This window comes from Pantherophis guttatus, chromosome 12 (genome assembly GCF_059756535.1).
Source record: "Pantherophis guttatus breed Tessera chromosome 12, ASM5975653v1, whole genome shotgun sequence".
Taxonomy (NCBI): Eukaryota; Metazoa; Chordata; class Lepidosauria; order Squamata; family Colubridae; genus Pantherophis; species Pantherophis guttatus.
The window spans coordinates 25,064,021-25,087,250 of record NC_142074.1 but is presented as its reverse complement, the minus strand read 5'-3'; the positions used below and the strand labels follow the sequence as shown (position 1 = coordinate 25,087,250).

General features: G+C 48.4%; 2 protein-coding genes across 13 annotated transcripts in view; one reads left to right on the top strand and one right to left on the bottom strand.

Moving 5' to 3' along the window:
- The window catches only part of FHL1 (four and a half LIM domains 1), a 28,687-nt gene extending 16,738 nt beyond the window's left edge, over positions 1–11,949 (top strand). For all 3 annotated transcript variants that reach the window (XM_034441640.3, XM_087877606.1, XM_034441639.3), the window contains exons 2-6: positions 6,519–6,700; positions 7,008–7,185; positions 8,122–8,291; positions 9,456–9,642; positions 10,188–11,949. In XM_034441640.3, the coding sequence (XP_034297531.1) occupies positions 6,545–6,700; positions 7,008–7,185; positions 8,122–8,291; positions 9,456–9,642; positions 10,188–10,342 (846 nt within the window). In that variant the 5' untranslated portion in view covers positions 6,519–6,544 and the 3' untranslated portion in view covers positions 10,343–11,949. The remainder of the gene's footprint in view (positions 1–6,518; positions 6,701–7,007; positions 7,186–8,121; positions 8,292–9,455; positions 9,643–10,187) is intronic.
- A 1,959-nt stretch (positions 11,950–13,908) lies between these two features.
- MAP7D3 (MAP7 domain containing 3) overlaps positions 13,909–23,230 on the bottom strand; it is a 37,000-nt gene continuing 27,678 nt past the window's right edge. For 4 of the 10 annotated variants that reach the window (XM_034441634.3, XM_087877602.1, XM_087877599.1 and 1 more), the window contains 8 exons: positions 21,945–22,080; positions 20,752–20,932; positions 20,322–20,426; positions 19,545–19,598; positions 18,774–18,852; positions 18,110–18,296; positions 16,511–16,806; positions 13,909–15,921 (listed from right to left, as the gene is read on the bottom strand). In XM_034441634.3, the coding sequence (XP_034297525.2) occupies positions 15,914–15,921; positions 16,511–16,806; positions 18,110–18,296; positions 18,774–18,852; positions 19,545–19,598; positions 20,322–20,426; positions 20,752–20,932; positions 21,945–22,080 (1,046 nt within the window). In that variant the 3' untranslated portion in view covers positions 13,909–15,913. Of the gene's footprint in view, positions 15,922–16,496; positions 16,807–18,109; positions 18,297–18,773; positions 18,853–19,544; positions 19,599–20,321; positions 20,427–20,751; positions 20,933–21,944; positions 22,081–23,230 lie in introns of those variants that run through there. The other 6 variants (XM_087877601.1, XM_087877598.1, XM_087877603.1 and 3 more) reach the window with 2 other exon arrangements.

The following is a 23,230-nucleotide window of genomic DNA, read 5'->3' as shown; positions in this document are numbered from 1 at the left end:
TATTTATTATTTATTTATTAGTCCAATTTATATGCTGCCCTTCTCCGTAGACTCAGGGCGGCTTACAATGCATTATAGCAATAGCCTGCATACTTATTAGGGCTTTCGCCCCCCCCCCCCAAGCGGTGTTGTTCTATACAAAGCTGGCTTATTGCCCCCACAATCTGGGTCCTCAATTTACCTACCTCGAAAGGATGGAAGGCTGAGTCAACCTTGAGCCTGGTGAGATTTGAACTCACACTAATTGCAGGCAGCTGGCAGCTAAGTGCTAGCACTTAACAGCACTTAGTCCACTGCACCACCGAGGCTCTTACTCACAGAGTTGCTCTCTGGCTGGCCCTCTTTCTGAAAACAGGCACCTCTTTCTCAGATTGCATGGAAGGATTTCCTTCCCTCCTACCTTGTAAGAGAAAAGGTCTTCGGTGTGTGTGTGTGTGTGTGTGGAATTAAAATGGAAAACCGGGGTGTGTATACAACACAGCACAGTTGGGGTGTGATGCCTTCTGCACAATGTTTTATTTTGGATTTTCGAACGGGGCGGCAGGTAAAATACTATACCTGAATGGCCAAGATTTGAACCACCAACCAACTAGCAACACGGAGGCACAGCAAATGCTCCTATCCTAAAGCATTTCACAGCTAGCAGCTGATGGTTTTTTTGGGGGTTGATCTTATTTGACCCACGTATTGCATAGGTCTTCCAAATCACGTTTGATATCCCTCTGTGCGTTTTATGCTTCTGTGCCTGCCTTTTAACCACTGTGTTCCTGCCCCAGAGTATGCTGGTTTGCGATGGTCATAAACATCGGTTTGATTTAACTTGCTTTCTTCTTGATTTGTGCAAGCAGTCTCTGGATTCTGCACCTGGCCCCAGTGATTGGCGTCTTTTCATTCATTGATTTGAGTATTGATCAACCCTGCTGGCTTTCCTGGATCTAACTTTTCTGCAGGGCCACCCACCTTCCCCCTTAATCACTTCCAAACCAAATGTCTCAATCATGTGGTCTAGAAACTTGTCTTAGCATGAACATTAATAGTGTATAATGTATAGTTGGATTTTTTTGTTCCCTGGGCTGTGTGTAGTGAGCATCTTTGCTTCATCCCTTCTTCTGCTCACAAGGATTAATACTTCATCTTTAGATGCTCAGAAAAGAATATATTTTGTTCTCTGAGGTTGCCATGCACTCCTTCCTTCCCCCTTTCTTCTCCCTTCCTTCCTTCCTTCTCCCTTCTCCTTTCTTCTTTCTTTCTTCTTTCTTTCTTTCTTTCTTTCCTCTTCCTTCCTTCCTTCCTTCCTTCCTTCCTTCCTTCCTTCCTTCCTTCCTTCCTTCCTCTTTCCTCTTGGAAAGTGTTGTCTCTTTTTCTCAGAGTACCTCAAGAGAGTCCAAAGACAGACTGTAAATCAAGTCTGGGTCTGCACAGCTTTGCAGTTTGTCCTCCCCAAATATCTCATGCGCACATCTTATGCTCTTCCAAACGTGTAGAGGCATGGCTAAGACGATTAAAATCTTCTTTTTCAAAAAATCCCGTGGCTTAGAAACACAGCTAAAATACCAGACAAGAAAAACTCATAATCTCAGTGGGCATCATAAAAAAAGAAAAAAATCAACCATTCCAGACAGCAGAAACAGCCTTCTTGGAAATCTCATAAGAAGCTCAATTCCCACGATAGAGATCTTTAACAGGATGGCCATTTGCCTGCTTGGTGGCCTATTTTCATTTGGCTTAGAGCAGGGGTCTGCAACCTTAAACACTCAAAGAGCCATTTGGACCCGTTTCCCACAGAAAAGAAAACACCGGGAGCCACAAAACCCTTCCCGTGCCTGACTATTTCTTGAGCTAGCATATGTTGTTGAATTAAATGTTCTGTTTCCTTCTGACACTTTTCTTTTCTTGGACTTATCCACCGTTAGCCTACCGGGGGATTGAAAAACTCAATAAATCACATGCCAGCGGGTGTCACACATTGGTGGTTGTGATGCATATTTTGAGTGACAGGGAGCCGCAGCAGAGAGAGCCACATGCAGCTCCAGAGCCGCAGATTGCTGACCCCTGCCTTAGAAGATGTTCCACCAGGCTGAACCCACACAGCAAACCTACCCCGTTGCGGCCAACTCAATAAACCGATGTTCACAAAACCACCGCTTAATTTGTGTAACGTGTGAACTCGGCTCCAGGTGCTTTCCAGGATTTAAAACACACACAGAGTCCTCCTTCTTCATGTTGGAGGACCACGAAGTCCACCTCTCTGGGTGGTGTCTTCACCCCCAGCCCCGATGCCCGGAAGGAATTCTTTTGCGGAGGGTCCTGCAAAAATCTCTGGGACACACCCCTCCTGCGGTGCGGCGCTCCCCTTATCAGCCCTTCCCTTCCCAGTCCGTGGCGAGGCGAGTGTGCCTGCACACCGGTTGCTATGATACGACACCCTTTATATAGCAAGGCCAAATTCCAAGTAATCCAGCGAAAGGGCACATGAGTCAGGGAAACAATGGGGTAATTGCTCTATTTTTAGACTTGCAGGAGGGAAAGAATGAGTTGGCCATTAACACCCTTGGCTGCGTTTGCTTAGCTCCGTTTTCATCGCCTTCCCTCCCTGGTCTTGCTGTGCATGGCTGGCTTGTTCCGGAGCGATCCGGGGGCCACCCCATGAATGGTCGAAGGAACGGTGGTTGTTGAACTGTGAGCCCCGTCTGGAATTCTAGATCTAATCCAGGGGTCTGCAACCTTAAATACTCAAAAGAGCCATTTGGACCCGTTTCCCACAGAAAAGAAAACACCGGGAGCCACAAAAACTTGGTGGGTGTGGCCAACTCGACATCACTCACTTTCACCAATCACATGACCCCCCCCCAGCCACGCCTACCCAATTGGTCATTAGGGCAGAGAACCGGTTGTTAAAAAACACCGGGAACCACAAAACCCTTTTGACATCTCTCTCTCTCCCCACATCTATATATCTCTCTGCCTCTGCCCTGGCCACTTCTCCATCCCCTGCTGTCGCCCTTACCTTCTCAGGCCAGGTGAGGAGTGACTGGGAGGGGAGGGTGAGGGGTGGGGTCATCCAACAGGGAGCCACAGCAGAGGGCCCAAAGAGCCACATGCGGCTCCGGAGCCGCAGGTTGCAGACACCTGATCTAGTCTTAACAGATTATAACAGATTAACAGAGTTGGAAGGGACCTTACAGGTCATCTAGTCCAACCCCCTGCACCCTACAAGACCCTACACCATTTCTGAGAGATGGCAGTCCAATCTTTTCTTGAAAGTCTCAAGTGATGAAGCTCCCACAATTTCTGAAGGCAGCTTCTGTTCCATGGGTTGATGGTTCTCACTGTCAGAAAGTTCCTCCTCATTTCTAGGTTGAATCTCTCCTTGGTCAGTTTCCATCCATTATTCCTTCTCTGGCCTTCGGGTGCTTTGGAAAATAGTTTGACCCACTTCCTCCTCTCTGTGGCAGCCCCTCAAATATTGGAAGACTGCTATCCTGTCTCCCCTGGTCCTTCTCTTCTCTAGACTAGCCATGGCCGGTTCCTGCAACCGTTCATCGTATGTTTTAGCCTCCAATCCCCTCATCATCCTGGTTGCTCTTCTCTGCACTCTTTCTAGAGTCTCCACCTCTTTTTTAAAGTGTGGTGACCAAAACTGGATGCAGTACTCTAGGTGTGGCCTTACTAAGGCTTTAAGAAAAGGCATAAATCAGTCCCTATGATCGGCTGGAGGCAGAGCACTTGGGAGAGAAGGAACCCCGATGGTCCATGCAGTTTCCAGGGTTCCTTATTTGACCGAAGAGGTGATGGTGGTGATGGATGGCCACCTGAATTGATAGGAAGAGGGAGATCAAGGTTAATGTGGTTGGAAGCTTGGGCCAGATGAAGAGAATGGAGGATGACTTGGTCCTCCTAGAACCTGACCTCCAGCCAGACGCTGAGGTCATCAATTATTTCTTGGGATCAGAAGCTGTCCGCACCTTGGTAAGCTTGACTGAGAAGCACATCTACAGGACGTTTGCAGCTATGCTCTTAAGTTCAGAGATCCCCAACTTTTCAAAGTTTGGGTTTGGGGGAACCATTCAATGAACTTCCTCAACCCTGAGGCTGCGACTTCCCATGTTTTTCCAGCCAGCCACATTCTTCTTTGCCCCTTTTATTCTTTCAATGTGCTTATCGTTTTCACGGAAGACCGTGGGAAATAGTTCAGCCCAACTCTGTGCTTGCAAATAACACAAGATGTAACTCTGTTAATCTGTTAATGCCCAAGGACTTTTCTTCTTTTTTTTTAATCTGTCAGTCTTTTTATTCTGCTACTTCCCCTTTCTTAAACTTTATCTATGATAGCAGCAGCTTTATCAAGTTTCCGGTCCTTATGAACCAGAGAGGAAGGATGTGGTTAACAGCAGTTGGGTCCTGCCCCCATTTTTCCTGGATGTGGGTGTGTTGAGGGAGAGCCAGCTTTGCTCTGCTCTAGTACTCAGAAACAGTTGGATGGAGGTAACCTCCTCGCTTTGTTGACTTGTGTGGATGTGGCTTTGTTGAGCATTAGGAGAAGACAAGGAGCTGGGAGTTTCTTTTAGCGCCCTCTGGTGATGCAAAAAAATATTTGTCTCATTTTCTCCACTTAACGCTAAAAATGTAGTAGTAGTAGTAGTAGTATAAATTGTATACTATAAAGTAGTACAAAGTACTATAAAGTAGTATAAAGTATTAAGTAGTATAAACAGTGGTTTCAAATTTTTTTACTACTGTAAAAAAAAATAAAGGTTCTGTGGGTGTGGCTTGGTGGGCGTGGCATGGCATGGCTTGGTGGGCGTGGCAGGGGAAGGATACTGTAAAATCTCCATTCCCTCCTCACTCCAGATTACAGCAAAATCCCCATTTTCTCCCAATCAGCTGGGACTCTGGAGGCAGAGAATAGATGGGGGCAGGGCCAGCCAGAGGTGGTATTTACCGGTTCTCCAAACTACTCAAAAATTTCCGCCATCGGTTCTTCAGAACTGGTCAGAACCTGCTGAAACCCACCTCTGAGTATAAAAAAGTAGTAGTACCATGTTTTCCTCAAAATAAGACATTATCCCCTGATAATAAGCCCAATCGGGCTTTTGAGCACATGGCAATATGGCCAAGTGCTTATTTCAGGGTTCAAAAAAAATAAAAGACAGGGTCTTATTTTCGGGGAAGTACGGTAGTAGTACGGTAGTATAAAGTGGGGATTCTGGACCACTTCCTCTTCCCAGTCACAGCCGGGCAGTTCACTAGATAGGACCTGCTCGCCCTCCAGGTTGATCCTCAACCCAGGTGCTGATGAATTTTCCTTGAGCAACAAAAAATAAATAAAAATTAAATAAAACCCTGTCACAGGATGTTAATCTTGTCATGCTGAGCTAATCCTGTCACACCCAGAGAAGCTTGTCACGAGGAGAGTACAATCACACCAGGAAGTTCTGTGGTGTCTGCTGTTGGCAATTGCGAGTGCCGTCGGCATGACAAGCAACATGGGATACATGACGAGGAAAATACAAGGCTGGTCTTGTGCAAAGACCCCAACCAGCTGCAGCTTCGTTAGTATTTAGACAGACCCAAATCAAAGGATATACCATTTGTGCTATATATATAGATAGATAGATAGATACAGTGAAGGTTTCAACCAGGGATGGGTTCTACTTACCTTTACTACAGGTTTGCAAAGGGGTCACGCTTGCTTCTGTGCATGCGCAGATTGCCGATGATGACATCCGGGTGGTGGGCAGAGCCTCCCGCCAGTTTTACTACCGGTTCTTGCGAACCGGTCTGAACCGGGGGCAACCCACCACTGGTTTCAACCCATGTGACTGTGGAGTGGAGTGGAGTCAGGGGCTGAGAACGGAAATGGCCAACAAGCTGGAGTGCCGGACTTATGAAGGACCTTCTCATAATGTCGTCTCTGCTGCAGACATGGAAAAGGGGGGCAGATAGGCCACAAAGAGTCTACGGGAAGGTGGCATCTCCCAGGACTCTTTGGGGGTCCAACCTCGCCATCAGCGTTTCATTGCCAGGTTCAGTTGGGCCCATTTTTTTCCAACGGGCACCAGCCCCCTTCGTGACAACAGGGCCAACCTGTCAACTTGCAAAGTTTTCAAGTTGCCATGAGCAGGAGGGAGGGAGAACTGAAGTGAATTCCATACATTTTTCTGACCGCAATCAGAAGGAGGGTGTTAGGTTTCACAGCCAGCCAAAGTGGGTAATTGGAGAATGTGATTTATGACATGGCCAGAGAGGAGGGGAGAGACAGGGTCATAGGGGAACGTAAATCTATGTGGGATCAGTCCTAACTGCATCCCAGTATTGCCGGAATGTTGCTCCTAATAAATGACTATATTTCCTTTGAAGTTTGGATCATGGCTCATGAATTAATTAGGGCATCTTTCGGAAACTTGACACAACCGTTGTCTTGGCTTCATGGCTTGGCTTTGAATAATGCCCCCATTGGGGTGCCCAAGGCTTCCCACGGCCCTCAACTCTGCCATGTTGATTCTGCCTCACTGCAGGTCCCAGCAGCTACACCGTGGGCACCATGTCCGAGCGTTTTGACTGCCACTATTGTCGCGCCGCACTGCACGGGAAGAAATATGTGCAGAAGGAAGGACGCCATTGCTGTGTCAAGTGCTTTGAGAAGTTCTGCGCCAACACCTGTGCCGAGTGCCGGAAGCCCATTGGGGCCGATTCCAAGGTAGGGAATAAAGTTGGAATGTCCCCCAAGTGTAAAGGGCAACCCCTCAAATCTCACTACAGACTGGGTGAGGGTCCTTTGGACAATGGTGTGTTTTTTCTTGACCAAGAGAGCAGTCCGAGTGAGAGATTTTTGACTGTTGAGTCGGCTGATGGACCTTGTGTGTTACTGAATGGACTTTTTTTTTTTTTGATATTATAATAAACCACATTGGAACCGATTCTTACAATTGTACGGTTTGTTTAATTCTCTTTTTTGACCCTGGGACAAAGACCCCTTTCAGAAACGTCCTCTCTTGGTCTTGCAGGAGCTGCACTTCAAGAACCGCTACTGGCATGACAACTGTTTCCGCTGCTTCAAATGTTACACATCCCTGGTGAACGAGCCCTTCATGCTGAAGGAGAACAACAAGGTGTGGTGTAACAAATGCACCACCAACGAGGATGCTCCTAAATGCAAAGGCTGCCTGAAGCCCATTGTGGCAGGTGAGGGCACCAGGAGGGGCCAGTTTCCTCCACGGGGGGTGGGGGGCGGCTTGCCTTCCTTGATCCCAGAGCAATCTACGTTGGGGGAGAGGTGGGTTGGTTCATCCATCATGTGAAGGTCTAATAAGACTTCTTGGTCCACTGTGACTTAGGAAGGGTAAGCTCTCTTGGAGTTAAGGTTGGTTTCCTGGGTGCCCAAAATTGAGAAAACTTTTTTTGTCATTTGCATCGATTATTTTTTGGTCCCCCCCAAATAACCTATAGACCTGGGAATTGCTGGAGGGTCTCATTCAAGGATTAAATTTATTAACAGGCGTCATCCACATGTGCCCCAAAAGTAAATAGGACCAAACAACACCCCCTTTGCATGTTGGGTTTTAGGAGTGTGGCTGGGACAAAATGGGCCTTAAACTAGATGCACAGGGCACCCCTTAAAACACCCCATCCACAAATGGGACCTGTCTCCACCCAGATTTGGAGAATAGCCATGACGTTGGACTGTCCTTCAGCTGGTGTAGATTGCCTTTCCCTGCTTTAGTGCAACATGAGAACCCGAATCTCTGAAAAGTTAAAAAAGCCAACTTGGGCATCCTGAAAAGTTAGATGGGAAGAGCTCCATGGAGGCCCTGTCACTGCTCATTCTAGGCAGGGATGAGATCTTCTGATGCTATCCATGCCTTCTTCTGGCGTTCCTTCTCGATAGGCCCTTGGGCTTTCTAAGTGCAAAGGATTTTTGGATGTGTGAGAAAAGCAGGCAAATAACTCCACCCCTCTCCAATTTCTGGAGTGGGAGAGTCCCCTGTGATTAAAAAGCACGGGCCTGCTTCTCCAGGGACGTCACCAATGATCTGATGGACACCTAGTGGCAATTCCAGGTTTTGTTTTTTCACAGCTCTGGAGATCTTGCATCTTGGACCTTCCCTTCTCTCTTCCCAGGTGATCAGAACGTGGAATACAAGAAGACCGTCTGGCACAAGGAATGCTTCCTTTGCAGCCAGTGCAAGCAAGTGATTGGCACTGCCAGCTTCTTTCCCAAAGGAGATGAGATCTATTGCGTTTCCTGCCACGAGCATAAGTTTGCCAAGAATTGCGTGAAGTGCAAGAATGTAAGTCTTGGGCATTGTTGCTGCATTTTTTCTTGTTTCCAATTATTACCTCTCTCTCAGTTTCTGATCCAGTGGTGGGATTCAGCTGGTTCGGGAAAACCGGTGGTTAAATTGCTGGCTGGTCCCGCCCCTCTCGTCCCCTCCCCGGAGTCCCCACACGGCCCCTTTTGGCTCCCACGTAACTGCAGGGAGGCCGCGCGAGCTGTCGTGGGTGCATCTAGGTACACCCACATTACACCAATTCTCCGCGAGCTGCACTGGCTCCTCATTGGTCTCCGGGCACAATTCAAGGTATTGGTTATTACCTTTAAAGCCCTACATGGCTCAGGTCCAGGTTATCTTCAAGACCGCCTTCTACCACATAGCTCCCAGCAACCGGTAAGATCCCACGGAGTTGGTCTCCTCCAGGTCCCATCAGCTAAACAATGCTGGCTGGCGGGCCCACGGGGGAGGGCCTTCTCTGCGGCTGCCCCGGCTCTCTGGAACCAGTTACCTCCTGAGGTCCGGACCGCCCCCACCCTATTGGCCTTCCGGAAAGCGGTGAAGACCTGGCTCTTCCGGCAGGCCTGGGGCTGTTGATCTCGCTTTGCGATCTGACGAGATCTGGGCAATGAATGGTGTGAATGGGTTTTAATGTCTTTAATGTTCTTAACTTTTAAGTGTTTTTATAGTGATTTTTTGAGTGTATTGTGAGCCGCCCTGGGTCTTCGGAGGGGGGTGGCATATAAATTGAATGAATGAATGAATGAATAATAAATAAATAAATAAATATGAGAATATGAAGCTGAAAGTCCCTTAGTTAATCAGAACTCCAAACATGGCAACTTGCGGACTTCAACTTCCAGAATTCCCCAGCCAGCGTGGCTGGAGAATTCTGGGATTTGAAGTCCACAAGTCTTAAGAGTTGTGTAGGGTGAGAAATATTGGACTAGGTGATCCTTCTGGTCCCTTCCGACTCTATCATTCATGTCTGGCTGGGGAATTCTGGGACTTGAAGTCCACAAGTCTTAAAGTTGGCTTGGTTGAGAAATACTGGACTAGATCCTTCTGGTCCCTTCCAACTCTATCATCCATATCTAGCTGGGGAATTCTGGGCTCAATGCTAACATTTATTCCACTCCGCGAACTCCACACTAATTGTTTGCTGGCTGGTTGATTTTTAAGGCCATCACTTCCGGAGGCGTCTCCTACCAAGATCAGCCTTACCACGCTGAGTGCTTTGTGTGCGCCACTTGCACCAAGAAGCTGGGTGGACAACGCTTCACCGCGGTGGAAGACCTGTTCTACTGCGTGGACTGCTACAAATCTTTCGTGGCTAAGAAATGCAATGGTTGCAGGAACCCCATTACAGGTAGGCCACGGAGGACCCACTGAAGGATTCCAGGTTCCTCCTTGTTTTCCCCTCCTCTGGAGAAGCAGCACTTCCAGTGGTGAAATTCAAAAAAAATCCCTACTGGTTTTGTGGGTGTGGCTTGGTGGGCATGGCTTGGTGGTGGGGGGGGAGTCATGTGACTGGGTGGGCGTGGCCAACTTTTTTTTTTACTTTTTAAAGCATTTTTTAAGTAAAAAAAGTTTTAAAAAAAGTTCCGATGATCAGCTGTGACAATCAGCTGTGCCTGCGATTGTCAGAACCTTTTTTTAAAAAACTTTTTTAAAGTATTTTTTTTACTACCGGTTCAGGCGACTAGATAGTAAAAAATGCTTTTAAAAAGTTAAACAAAAAGGTTCCAACAATCAGCTGTGCCACGTGATCGTCAGAACCTCTTTTTTTTTTTTTTTACTTTTTTATAGCATTTTTAAACTACCGGTTCTCGCGAACCGGCCCAAACCAGTAGCATTTCACCCCGAGCCCTTCCCTAACAGTGCGATGCTCTCTTGTCTTCTCCTTCTCTCCAGGCTTTGGAAAAGGCACCAACGTGGTGAGCCATGAAGGCCACTCCTGGCACGAGTACTGCTTCAACTGCAAGAAGTGCTCCATCCCCTTGGCCAACAAGCCTTTTGTCTTCCACCTGGAGCAAGTCTACTGCCCCAACTGTGCCAAGAAGCTGTAAGGGAGGAAGGCCAAGCGAAGAGCAGAAGCAGGAACCGCTCAGCTCTTTCCTGCACAGCAGCTTGGAGATCCCCTTCAGCTTGCAAGTGGCCTGGCTGTAGGCATTTGCATTGTAGCTTCCCTCCTCCCTTTTTTTGCTTTTTGAAAGGATGTTAAGGCTCTTCTTCTCCCCCCTTCCTCTTTCCCCTCCCAATTCCCTCCGCGGGTCATGTCCAATAAAGGGTTGACTAGCTGCATCCTTGAGCTCTGCTCTCTTGCCCTCTCTGTAGAGGGGCGGGCTACATCTTACACATCCCACGTAGAGTCGCTCCTGGCTTTGTGCATCTGCCGTTTAGGGGGGCTAGCAGCTCAGCAAGGGTGAATTCACATGGCTGCTTTTTTCAAAGCAATTCCCCATCTCCTTCTTCCTGGGGTACACCCCGTTTGCAAAGCCACAGAAAACAAGGAGAGGCTTGCAAGGATCTGGTGGCTGGAGAAAACCAAAAGTTCGGGGGGGGGACTGGATATGAGGTGCCCATTTTTTCTCTTGATGTGCCCAGCCCTTAGCTTGTTACAGCCCCCTTTGTGGGCACCTCTCTTCTCTTGGACGTCCATTGAAAACATTCCTGGCCCACAGAGGAGACAACGCTGCTCCTGTGGGACAGCCTTCTCACTGGCTAATTTAACTTTGGGTTCCTACCGCTGTGATATTGTGGTCCAAGGACCCTTTTAATAGATGGTGCTCGTCCCAAATTATTTTTGTAAACACAATCACTATTTTTTTTTTTAACACAAAATGTTTGTTGAGAGCTTCAAGGATTTCCATGTCTTTTACCCAAATATCCATCCTACGCCTCAATATTGAATTTGTCCGTGCTGAGTCACTCGAAGCAGCAAACTGGACTCTCTTCTCGTAGGTAGTTTTCAGAGAAAGTAACCTTTCTTGAAAGGTATACAGGTAGTCCTTGATTTACAACCATTCGTTTATAGGGACCGTTTTGACGTTTCCCAGCTGGCTTCTGACAAGCAAAGCCAAGATTCGCTCAACAACCCCGTAGCTCCCTTAATGACCGTGGTGGTTTCCTTAAACGCCAAAAAAAGATTGTAAAACCGGGCATTTAATAACTGCCTTGTTCAGCAAGGAAAAGTCTGATCCCCTACTCTGGTTGTAAACCAAGGTCTACCTGTAGATCGAAGTGGCCATCTGACTCCACCCTACAATCTGCTAGTTCAGACAAAGGTTTGGTGCTTTTCTTCGGTTTGCATCCATGTTAATCCACATGAGACATTGCAAAAAAAAAAAACCCTTTTCCTTGCCTCTGGCGCAGAGAATGAGCGCATCATAAGTAGCTTATTTTAACCAGCATTTTAACTCCCAGGAACAGCCACTGCTGACTTTAGAATAACCTTATTTAGCCATCGATTTTAATACTTTTAACTGCTGGAAAGCGAAAAGCAAGTCGCTTTGATTCATCCTCAAAACGGGCCTTTTGTCGACTTGGGCATTGTTCTCAGCCCGAGATGTGGCACAGGAGCTCCCCGGGCAGGTTCAAAGATAAGGGTGATGAAACTGCAATTCTTGTTCTTGTACCAAGGCCTTTCCTTCAATAAACAGGAAGTTACTGCTTATTTCGACTCGGCGTGGTGTTTTCTAGTTATGAGCAGGAGATTCATACGGTGTCAACTCACTTGAAACTGGTTGATGCACAAACATTTGCTCTTCCGTCATCCAGAACGAGGCTGATCACACAAAACCCTCACCGGGATGTTCCCCCTCGTCTCTTCTCCTTTTTTTCTTCTCTCTATAATTCTGAAGTTTGGGATGTGGTGGCTCAGTGGCTAAGACGCTGAGCTTGTCAATCGAAAGGTCGGCAGTTCAGCGGTTCGAATCCCTAGTGCCGCGTAACGGGGTGAGATCCTGTTACTTGCCCCAACTTCTGCCATCCTAGCAGTTCGAAAGCACGAAAACAAGGCAAGTAGAAAAATAGGGACCCCCTTTGGTGGGAAGGGAACAACGTTCCGTGCGCCTTTAGTGTTAAGTCATGCCGGCCACGTGACCATGGAGACGTCTTCGGACAGTGCTGACTCTTCGGCTTTGAAACAGAGATGAGCACCGCCCCCTAGAGTCAGGAACGACTAGCACAAATGTGCGAGGGGAACCTTTACCTTTATAATCCTGAAAAGCAAATGGGTCTTGCCTAGAAGTGGTATTCAGCCGGTTTAGACTGGTTTGTGTGAACCGGTAACTCCATCAGTTTGCCCCGCCCACCTGCCCTATCCTGTCCTTTATTTCCTGCTTTGTAGCTCATCTCAATCGTGCGGCACAGCGGATTCCACCCCCCCTCGCTGTTCTACTTACCGTTGCCGACTTGGAAGGTAAGCAGCTGAGTTTAAATGCTCTATTTTTAGCGCTGTGCACCAGCGCCTTAGGTGAGCGCATGCTCACCGAATTGGTTATTAAACCAGCAGCATCCCGCCATTGGTCTTGCCACCGATTCAGCCACCTACCGGTAGTCCTCGACTTACAACCAAAACTTCCAGCGCTAAACGAGGAGGTTGTTATGTGAGTCATGCCCGATTTCACCGTCTTTTATTTTGTAGCTAAAGCAAATGGCTGCACTTGTCCGGTAACTTGTGAGGTTTGTTAAGCAAATCCAGCTTTCCCCACGGACTCGTCCCCCCCGGAAAGGCTGCAAATGGCCATCCCAACGGCAGGATGTGGCAACCGTCGTAAATCCGTGCAGTTTGCCAAGCGCCTGAATTCTGATCCACGGGGATGCTGGGGGTGGTTATTACGCGCAGGGAGCAGCCATAAGTCACTTTTCGCAATGTTGGGGTAACTTCAATCGCTAAACGAATGGATGCAAGTTCAGGATTGTCAATTGTCACCTACAAACTCCCCTCCCATCTGCTATCTCCAGTAAAGTCCTTCAATTCACGACGGAAGCCAACACATCTATCCACACAAGCTTGGTGTCCGCCTTGATTTTATTTACTGCTCTCAGAAAACAGTGGTCATAGCTGCCCCAAAGGTGCTTCCCCCCACCTTTCTTTTTCAAGAGGCAACTGGACTTTCTTGGTTTTTCTTTAGAAGACGTTTCGCTTCTCCTCCAAGAAGCTTCTTCAGCTCTGACTGGATGGTGGGGAATGGAAGGATTGATATTCCTTGCAGACGGCTGGTCATTTGCATTCTTTTTAGAAAGTCGTTGAGGCCACTGGGAGGTTTGTCGGTATCCACAGGGATCACCTGAGTGGTGCAAATGGGTGTGGAACCTTCTTGGAACTGCTGAAAGGACTGTGTTGTAGACAGGAGGTAGATGATGTCGTATCCCTTCCCCTCTGTTGAGAGCGGGCTGTTCAATTTGGACCTAGATGGTGTCTTTGACCCCTCTTTCAAATATTTTCAATGCAGTTGTCTCTTGGAAAACAACATGGGACAACCATGATCTGGATGACGGAGAATCTCCATCGACATTCAGTGATAATAGTTCCATTTAAATATATATATATATTTATTTATTTTAAAAAGCCAAATTCATTTTTGGGTGTTTCCTCCCGAAATAACCAAGAACCACTCGCCTCCGGAAAGCCCTTCCAATTGCAAAGTTTATTAACAGTGCATACGTATTTACATACAACTAACAAAGCATTCAACGGGCCTCAGTTTGCGCAGAAAAAAATAGGAGCGTCATCATTGCATGCATGTTAGAACGATTGTCTCTGTCGGGATCCAAGAGATGTCGTATAAAAATAATATGTGTTAGTTCCACCTAAGGCACTGCTCTATGGGGGAATCATTCTAAAACCTTGGCGAGGGGAGGGGGGGGGGAGACTGCGGGGACGAGAGGAGAGGCTTGGGTGATTTAATGGGGAGGGAGGGAGGGAGGGGTGTGTGCATTCCCAGAAATGGTTCCAAGGGGAACATCTGGGCTTGAAAAGGGGTTGAGGAGCAGGCTTGCAAGCGAAGGAACAGGTTTTTTTTGAGGGGGGGGGATCTCACAGTCGTTTCGAGAGAACAGCTCTTTGAAGAGATTGGGCACTTGGGGGGAGGTGGGTCGGTGGGGGAGAGAAGCAGGACGCGGGCCTAAGACCGTTCTCCTTTCTACGCGTTTGCAGAAAGCTTCATTCCTTCTTTTGCTAGGCAAAACAAAAAAAAAAAAAAACTGAGCCGCTGGGCTGAACACATAAGCTCTCAGCTGGAGGCAAGCGGTGAGTTAAAGCTAGAAGAGGAAAAACCTGGAGTGCAATTCACACGGCCCAGAGAGGAACGAGCACCTTCGAAGGGTTTAATACTGGTACTGTGTTCACACACAAATGTAATACTTAACAGGTCTGGGGAGGCTCAACGTACAGTAGAACTGCAGGGATGGGTTTAGCGGTTCGGGACACCGACCCGCCCAACGGGACCAGAGGGGGCTGCCAAGGCTTGTTCTCCCCCCGCCACCTCCACGCCTGCAAATAAATGAGCAGGAGGGACGCTTGGTTCGGCTAACCAGACAGGGATGCTGCGGTGTGCGATAGCTTGAAAAAGCCACTCGACTGAAGGCCACCTGCTAGGACGCACTCAATGAATAAACATAGATAAATAAGGTAAGATGTTCTGCCCCACTCCCCCAAAAAGCATGTGGTCTGGGGGGGTTTCCTGCAGCTGGAGGCCTTGGCTAGACTTGCTCTCCTTCCTTACACCCTGCACAAAGACATACCCTGGGTCTTAGGGCTGCTCTTCACACCCACCTCCTGCTGGTGAGCCAGTCTTCGCTGGGAGTGGTCTCCATCAAGCCTCCCCATGCAACACTGAGGAGAGGGGGGGAGGGGGCTGGCCCCAGAGAGAGCTGCGTAAGGCAACAGAATGGAGCGCTGTCCGACTTCGGGGGGCCCTGTTGAGTTTTGAAAAATCCCCCGTCCGTCCTAGAACAAGCGCTTTGTTTTCAAGTGTTGGTCGAGACAATCAAGAGGTTGGTATTCGTTTTGTTTTGTTTTGAAGCTGAGAAATGATCTGACCCAAAACGGACTCGTTCTAGAGTGAGGTGCTACGTTTTCAGATATTCAAGTTAAATTCGAAGTAACCGTCGCTCCCCCGAAACAACACGCGCGAGGGAGAGAGCGACAAGCGCATGACATTGGCTCCGTTTTTTGTGTGTGTGTTTAAATATACATCGGATTTAAACCGTGTGTTACCTTGCAGACGGGGGTATCCTGGGCGAATGCTAGCTTGTTAAGTCCCTGGTACAAACCGCCGTGTTTTACTGGCGAAAACGGGGAGCAATGTTAAGGACCAACAGCAACGGACGGAACAATTCATCCAAAGGAGAACAATGGGTTATTTCGTTTTTAAAAAGCAAAAATCTCGTTAAAGAGTGCGGATAAAGCAACAGCGACATAACTCCCCGCCCTTCCTGCTTTGCGACGTTCCGAGGGGCAACGCCGGGGCGGCCAAGGGCGGGGGGGGGCTGTTGCGGGTGACGCGGAGAGAAACGTGGAGGTGAAGTCAACAAGCAGCTTTTTTTTTTTTTCCCCAAACCGAGGCCTTCCTGCCTGGAGGATCCCTGTGCATCCTTGCGTGACCGTCAGGAGCCTTCCGGGCTTGTAGTGTTCACAGTTCTGTTCAAAAGTGAGAGTCGGCTTTTAGTACAGGTAACCCTGGACATACGACCAGAATCGAGTCCAAAATTAATGCTGCTAAGCGAGACATTTGTAAAGTTGAGTTTTGCCTCATTTTTACGACTTTTCTCGCCCTGTTTGTTAAGTGAATTTGGCTTCCCCCTTGACTTGGCTGGACAAGGTGGTCGCAAAAGGGAATCATGTGACCCGGGGGACACTGCCACCGTCATGAACCAGTGAACCAGTGGCCAAGCCTTCAAATGTAAATCACGTGGCCACGGGGACGCTGCAATGGACGTAAGTGTGAACCAGTGGTCAAGCATCCGAATGTAAATCACGTGACTGGGAACACTGCCACCGTCATAACTGTGAACCAGTGGCCAAGCATCTGAACGTAAACCACGTGGCCACGGGGACGCTGCAACGGACATAAGTGTGAAAAATGTTCTTACTTTTTTCAGTGCCATTTGTCATCTTTCAACAGTCGCTAAAGGGACTGTTGTTAAGTCAAGGACTATCTGTACCTCTAGCGCACAAAATAGGCCAGGTCAGGAGAAACATCTTTACGGCAGCGATCAATGCCCCTTACCTGATGCCGCCTCGATGGATTTGGTCAAGGGATTCATGCCACCATCTTCCTCAAACGCCAGCTTTGGGCTTGCTGGTAACGGAGCTCCGTCTCTGAACTTCTGGCCGGGCACATCAGCCGCCATGCTCTCCGAACTGAGCCTGCCTGTCTTAGGATGCACCCCGAGATCAATGATTTCTTCGAAGTTCCACGCGGAAGGTTTTCCGTTAAAGTTAGGGATAAATCCCACGGGGCGATCGGCTTCATTCACGTGCAGGATTTCCGAGTTCTCGATGACCGGTCCTTTAGCTGGAATACTGGGAAGAGAAGACGGAAGAACAGTCCGATTGTCCGGTTTCTGGAAAGATTCCTCCTGGCTTAATTTAGGGTTTGCGTTTCCCCCTAAAATAACAAGACTTTCCGGGCAAAATGACAACAACCGCAATGAACTTGTCGCTCCATATTATTTTCTGCGGCTGTCGTTAAGGGAATGTCGCAGTCATTAACCAAATTAATGGTTGGCTATGGGGGCCGTTTTGCCGAAAGCGGGAAGGAAATGCCGGTTGTCGGCAAAACCATTTTACAATGAAGTCACGTGATGGTGGGATGCTGGTGTCTGTAAATGTGGCGGTAGTACCGAGCACCATGAAAATCGGTTGCATCACTGCGGAAAAAGGGAGATCGCTGGAGCTTTGAATCCAGCCATAAGTAGCCTCAAGGTGATCCATTGTAACTTTGGACAGTCTCTAAAGCAGCCGGTGGTAGGTCGAAAACTACCTGTATGTAATTAAGTGGCTTACTTATTTTTAGGGATATTTTGCTTAACGCATTGTAAGCCGCCCTGAGTCTCCAGAGAAGGGCAGCATATAAAAATAAAAATAAATAAATAAATAAAATATTTTCAGGGCTGGGGTCTCTCTTTAGGATAGCTCTTGAGCAGCTACTAACCGTTTGTGAGCTACGTGGAGATACCTGGATAACCTTCTGCGGGAATCCGGCTGAAGAGCAGAGTTTTTAGCGCTCTTCCAATGCCAGCCGTGTCCCTCAGACCTATCTGGTTTCTCAAGGTGCTCTTTCAAGAGGCGACTGGACTTTCTTATTTTTTCTTTGAAGACGTTTCACTTCTCATCCAAGAAGCCTCTTCAGCTCTGACAGGAGAGTGGGGAAGGGAAGGATTTATACTCCTTGCAGACAGTTGGTCGTTTGCATCCTTTTAGAGAGTCGTTTAGGCCACTTGGAGGTTTATCTGTGTACTCAGGGTCCCCCGAGTGATGCAAAAGGGTGTGGAGCCTTCTTGGAACTGTTGAAAGGATTGTGTTGTAGACTGTGTGTTGGGTCTTTCAACAGTTCCAAAAAGGCTCCACCCCCATTTGCACCACTTGGGGGACCCTGAGGACACAGACAAACCTCCAAGTGGCCTCAAGGACTCTCTAAAAAGATGCAAATGACCAACTGTCTGCAAGGAGTATCAATCCTTCTGTTTCTCACCATTCACTCAGAACTGAAGAAGCTTCCTGGATGAGAAGCAAAACGTCTTCAAAAGAAAAAACCAGAAAGCCCAGTTGCCTCTTGAAAAAAACCACGAACCTGGACGACAGAGAATCCTCCGTAGACGTTTACCTGGTTTCTACTGACTGGCCGAAATACAGGGAGGGCCCATCCTCCCTCCTCTCTTCCTCTCCCTCCTGTTTATTCCCATTGAGGAAGACGTCGTCTGCTCCCATCTTCGAGTCTTCTTGCAGCAAAGTAAAATGGCACAAGGCCTCCGGAACGTCTTCGAGAGAGGAGTCCTCGCATTTCGACTTTTCTGTAAGGGGGAGTTAAAAAAAGAGTTGAGGATTCGGGGCCCCTCGTGGCGAACACTTTCAACTACCTTGACTGCTCGATTGCAGGCGGGTCCCGAATTTATGTGGCTAAGTGAGACGCTGGTTAAGTGAGTTTTGTCCCCACTTCGTGACCTTTCTTGCCACGGTTGTTAAGGGAATCTGGCTTCCCCACTGCTCGTCAAAAGGTCGCAAAAGGTGATAACGTGACCCCGGAATGCCACAACTGCTGTACACACGAGTCAGTTGCCATGTGTCCAAATGTTGATCACATGGGATGCTTCGACGGTTATCGTGTGAAAAGAGTCGTAAGCCCCTTTTTTCAGTGCTGTTTCAACTTTGAACGGTCACTAAATGAACTATTGCAAGGCGAGGACCACCTGTATTTCTGGACTCTTCCCCAAACCCTGAGAGTTTACACCCAGTTTGCCAAGGTGAGGAGAGACAAGGAAGCTCCCTACCTGGCTGATCTTGCTTTTCCAGGCTGTGCTCTTCATCTTCTTCCATGTCCTCATCTTCCTCGTTCGACTTATCTTCATTCTGCGGCAAGAGAAATGGAAAACAATCCTTTGCAGGGCAGGAGGGGATGTTAGATCAACCCCACATGTTGCTAAACAAGGCGGCCGCTACATGAGGACTTCCTGAGATTAAGTCCGCCCATCAACTCAATCCCAATTATTCTCGTTACCTTTCAGGAGCTCTCAGAAACCCTGGCCCCTCGGAGACCTCTCCCTTTCTCTCTTCTCCTCCTCTCTTCTCTTCCCCTTTCTCTCATCTCCTCCTCCCTTTCCCTCTTCTCCTTTCTTCTCCTCCTCCTCTCTTCCCCTTTCTCTCATCTCCTCCTCCAATTCCCTCTTCTCCTCCTTTCTTCTTCTCTCCTTTTTTCTCGCCCTTTCTCTCTTCTCCCCATCCTTTCTTCTCCTTCTGTTTTCCTCCCCCTTTCTCTCTTCTCCTCCCTGTCCTCCTCCCCCCTTTTCCCCTCCTTCTTTCTTCTCCTCCCCCTTTCTCTCTTCTCTTCCCCTTTCTCTCATCTACTCCTCCCCCTTTCTCTCTCCTCCTCCTCCTCTCTTTCCTTTCCTTTCAAAAGCATCAGCTTTGTTGCCTGTTGCCAAGGCAGATCAATACAAAGGGTGGGTGGGGCTCGGGGGAGCTACTTGCAGGTTAATAACCCCAGCAACGTTTAAAGGTCCAAAGCAGCTCAGCTGCCCATGAGAGACAAGAGAGACGCTTACTTTAGCATCGCTCTGTTCGGCCTTCCGCGTCCTCTTCATTATTTCTTCGATTCTCTGTAGGAGACAAATTCCATTGAAAGGACACAATGCAGACCCCTGAATGCTTCAGGGGGATTCCGAGGGCAGCAGAGCCCACCGGTTAAAACCCCTGCCCAACAGGAAGGGCAAGGAAGAGCAGGATGTCCCTCTCCAGCCGCCTCGCAGAGCTCTGGAGAGAGAGCAAACCGGGAGAGGAGAAGGAGGCAACCGGGTGCCCTGGCATTCTCGAATGGAAGATACCATAATCGCAGCAGGACAAAAAAATGGAGCTACACCTGGTGGGACCCAGAAGTAGGGCCTTCTTCGTGGTGGCTCCCTCTCTCTGGAACATCATCCCCCCCGAGAGATTAGAACGGCCCCCACCCTAATTCTCTTCCGGAAGGCGCTGAAGACCTGGTTCTGCCAGCGAGCCTGGGGAACGCAGAGCGGGATGGAGGCCCATTAAATGGCTCGTGTGATCGGCTGTCGCTGGGGTGGGAGGTCAGGGGTGATTTTATTACATTAATTTATTTGATTTTTTTAAATGAGTTTTACTGTTTTTTAAATGTGGTTTTTTTATATTCTGTAAAACGCCTTGAGTCGCCATGGACGAATAGGTGGCAATATAAACCAAATAAATAAATAAATAAATAAATAAATAAATAAATAAATAAATAAGAAGAGAGAAAGGGGAAGGGGGAGGAGTAGAGAAAGGGGGAGGAGGAGAAGAAAAGAGGAGGAGAAAGAAGGCGCTCCTACTTTCTTCCTTTCCATCCTCTCCTGCAGGTTCTGCTGCATAATTCTCTCCCGTTCCTGCCGCTGTTTCTCGGCCTCTTCAAAGGCCTTCGCCTCAGCTTCTTCCCGCTAAAAGAGGAAAAAACTGTCGTGGTGAGTTCCCCAGGCCCCGGCCTGTCTGACCCAGCCAGTGCGAAAGGGACTGACCGTCGCTACAGAAAGCAAGTTACGCCAGGGGTGGTTACGGCAGCGAAAGACAGCGCAATACAGCCGAAGGTCCCAATTCTTAACTTGGGTCCTGCGTTCGAGTCACACCCAAGAGGGGAAGCCTAGATTTAACTCCACCACTGTCGCTTGGCAATACACTGCAATTCCCTGGGTGGACATTGTGGCCCAACGTTGGGGTGGGGCAGGCTGAAAAAAGCCTCAAACGGTGCCCTGCTGAGACCCCGACCTGCAGCTGAAGGTCCGCCAGCTTCTCCTGCTCTTCCTGCTCCCTCTGAATTCGGTCCTTCTCGGCCAACTGCTGCTGTTCCTCTTCTTCTGCTCTCTTCAGCTCTTCCATCTCCCGGAGGGCGGCCTCCTCCTGCGCCTGCTTCTCCTGGGCTAAGATGGCCAACTCCTCTTTCCGGATTCTAAGAGCCCAAAGCAAAGGGATGATGGGTAAAAGCTGGCTTGTGCCGGGTAGGCCGGCCAGCCTCGTGCAACCTGGTTTGCAAACGCCTCGCAACTCCGTCGGCAGCACCGAGACCTCCTATTCCCAGGCCTGGGCTTGGTGTGTCGGTGGAGTCCCTGTTGTGTTTTTATGGTTAGGGTTATTTTGAATCTGGGCTGCTGCCTTTTGTTTCATGTTTTTCACTGTTTTAATTGTAGATTTGGATGTGGTTCACTTGCCCAGGCTTTTGGGGTATGTTGTCATATGTTAAATCAACCAACCAACCAACCAGTAAACCTAACCAATCTACTAAGCAGTCAACCCAACCAACAACCAACCAATCTACCAAGCAGTCAACCCAACCAACCCACCCAACCTACCTACCAACCTGTCAACCCTACCAACCAACCTACTTAACCTGTCAACCCAACCAACAAATCAATCCATCCAACCAACCTACCCCACCAACCTGTTAACCCACCCACCCAACCAGTCAACCCACCCAGTCAACCCGCCCAACTTACCTACCAACCTGTCAACCCTACCAACCAACCTACCTACCTAACCTGTCAACCCAACTAACAAATCAACCCAACCAACCAACCTACCTACCAACCTGTTAATCCACCCACTCAACCAATCAACCCACCCACCCAACATACCAACAAATCAACCCACCCACCCACCCTACCAACCAGTCAACCCAACCAACCAACCAGCCAGCAGTCCAAAGAAGAGAATGCTTCTTTTTAAAGAAAGGAGGCAATTTCTGAGATTTAATTGATAAGCCATTTAGAATTTCCAAAGGTTAAGGACCTGCAAGGGAGCAAAAGAAGGACCTTTCTATTTTATTCAATTATCTTTGTCTAGCCTCTTCGATTCTTATCCCAGGTCATCAGGAATTGGGTTCAAAGGATGCTGTTTGCTAAATCTCCCTAGAAAAACTTTGATTTAAAATCTTTCTGGGTGGACGGAAACCCTCTCTTGCTTACCTTTCTTCCTCTTCTCTTTGAAGCTTTTCCTGGTCTTCGCGCTCTCGCTGTTCCCGGGCAAGGCGGCGTTTCTCTGCCAAGATCTTTGCTGCTTCTTCAGCGGTTGTGGTCCCTGGAAGAGTTTTGCCACTTGTATCTGGTAAATAAGAGATACCATTGCACGTATGCGGCCCAGGGGCCGTAGTTTGAGGACCCCTGATTTAGTGCAATATAAAAAATGCAATTTCTGTGGACCACCAAAATTTTCTCACGGACCACCAGTTGGTGACCGCTGTTCTATGGCAGTTTTTCTCAACCCTGGCTGCTTTGAGATGGGTGGACTTCAACTCCCAGAATTCCCCAGGCAGCTTGATCGGTGGGGAGTCTAAACCCCCAAATTGGGCAACGTATCGTATTGTTTAAAGAAAGGAACCAAAAGCAGTGAGTGAGTCGGACATCTCTTTCGATCACAACCGACGGTTGACTTGGGACACCTGAGAAAATCCTTTGGACAGCCGCTATAATACCTTCAAGGTCAGGGCGATCCTGCATCTGGAGAAGGAGTGGCCGGAGTGCTGTCTCCAGATGGGGCGGATGGAGCATGTGATCGGCTGAGGAGTGAAGGGGATGGTTTTGGGGGTTTTGATTTACTGAGGGAAAACCCGGACCTCTCAGATTCCCATTTTCCCAGTTTACCTATTCTAGTAAATAGAACTTTGAAAAATGCTTGCTTCAGAGTTTTTACTTGGAGTTGGGTTCTTTTCTGGAACGCTGACATTAGGAGGGAGGGAGGTTTGCAGGGAGGAGGAGGAAGACTATGGGGTCCTTTCTGAGCTTGGTGGTTTTCTTGCAGACGTTTCATGACCCAACTAGGGATCATCATCATCAGTGCTAGTAAGGAGTGCTGTTTGCTGTCAGTTTATATTCTGGTGTCTTGCCTGTCCATCGGTAATCAGCAATCCCAACAGCATAGATCAAGGTCAACTTCAGACCAACCATCAAGTAAACAATCCCCCAATCAAGAAACTGCCAAAAAGCCATCAGTGAACAGCCCAACGAAAGAATCTCTAACACCACCCAAACTCACAGAAACAGGCAAGACCCCAGAATATATAAACTGACAGCACACACCCCTCCTTGCTAGCACCAATGATGTTACCTAGTTGAAATGTCTGCAAGAAAACAAGAAAGCTCAGAGAGTACCAAGGACCCCTCGCTATAATACCCTAAACCAGAGGTCAGCAACCCGTGGCTCTGGAGCCGCATGTGGCTCTTTCATCCCTCTGCTGTGGCTCCTTGTCGCCGGT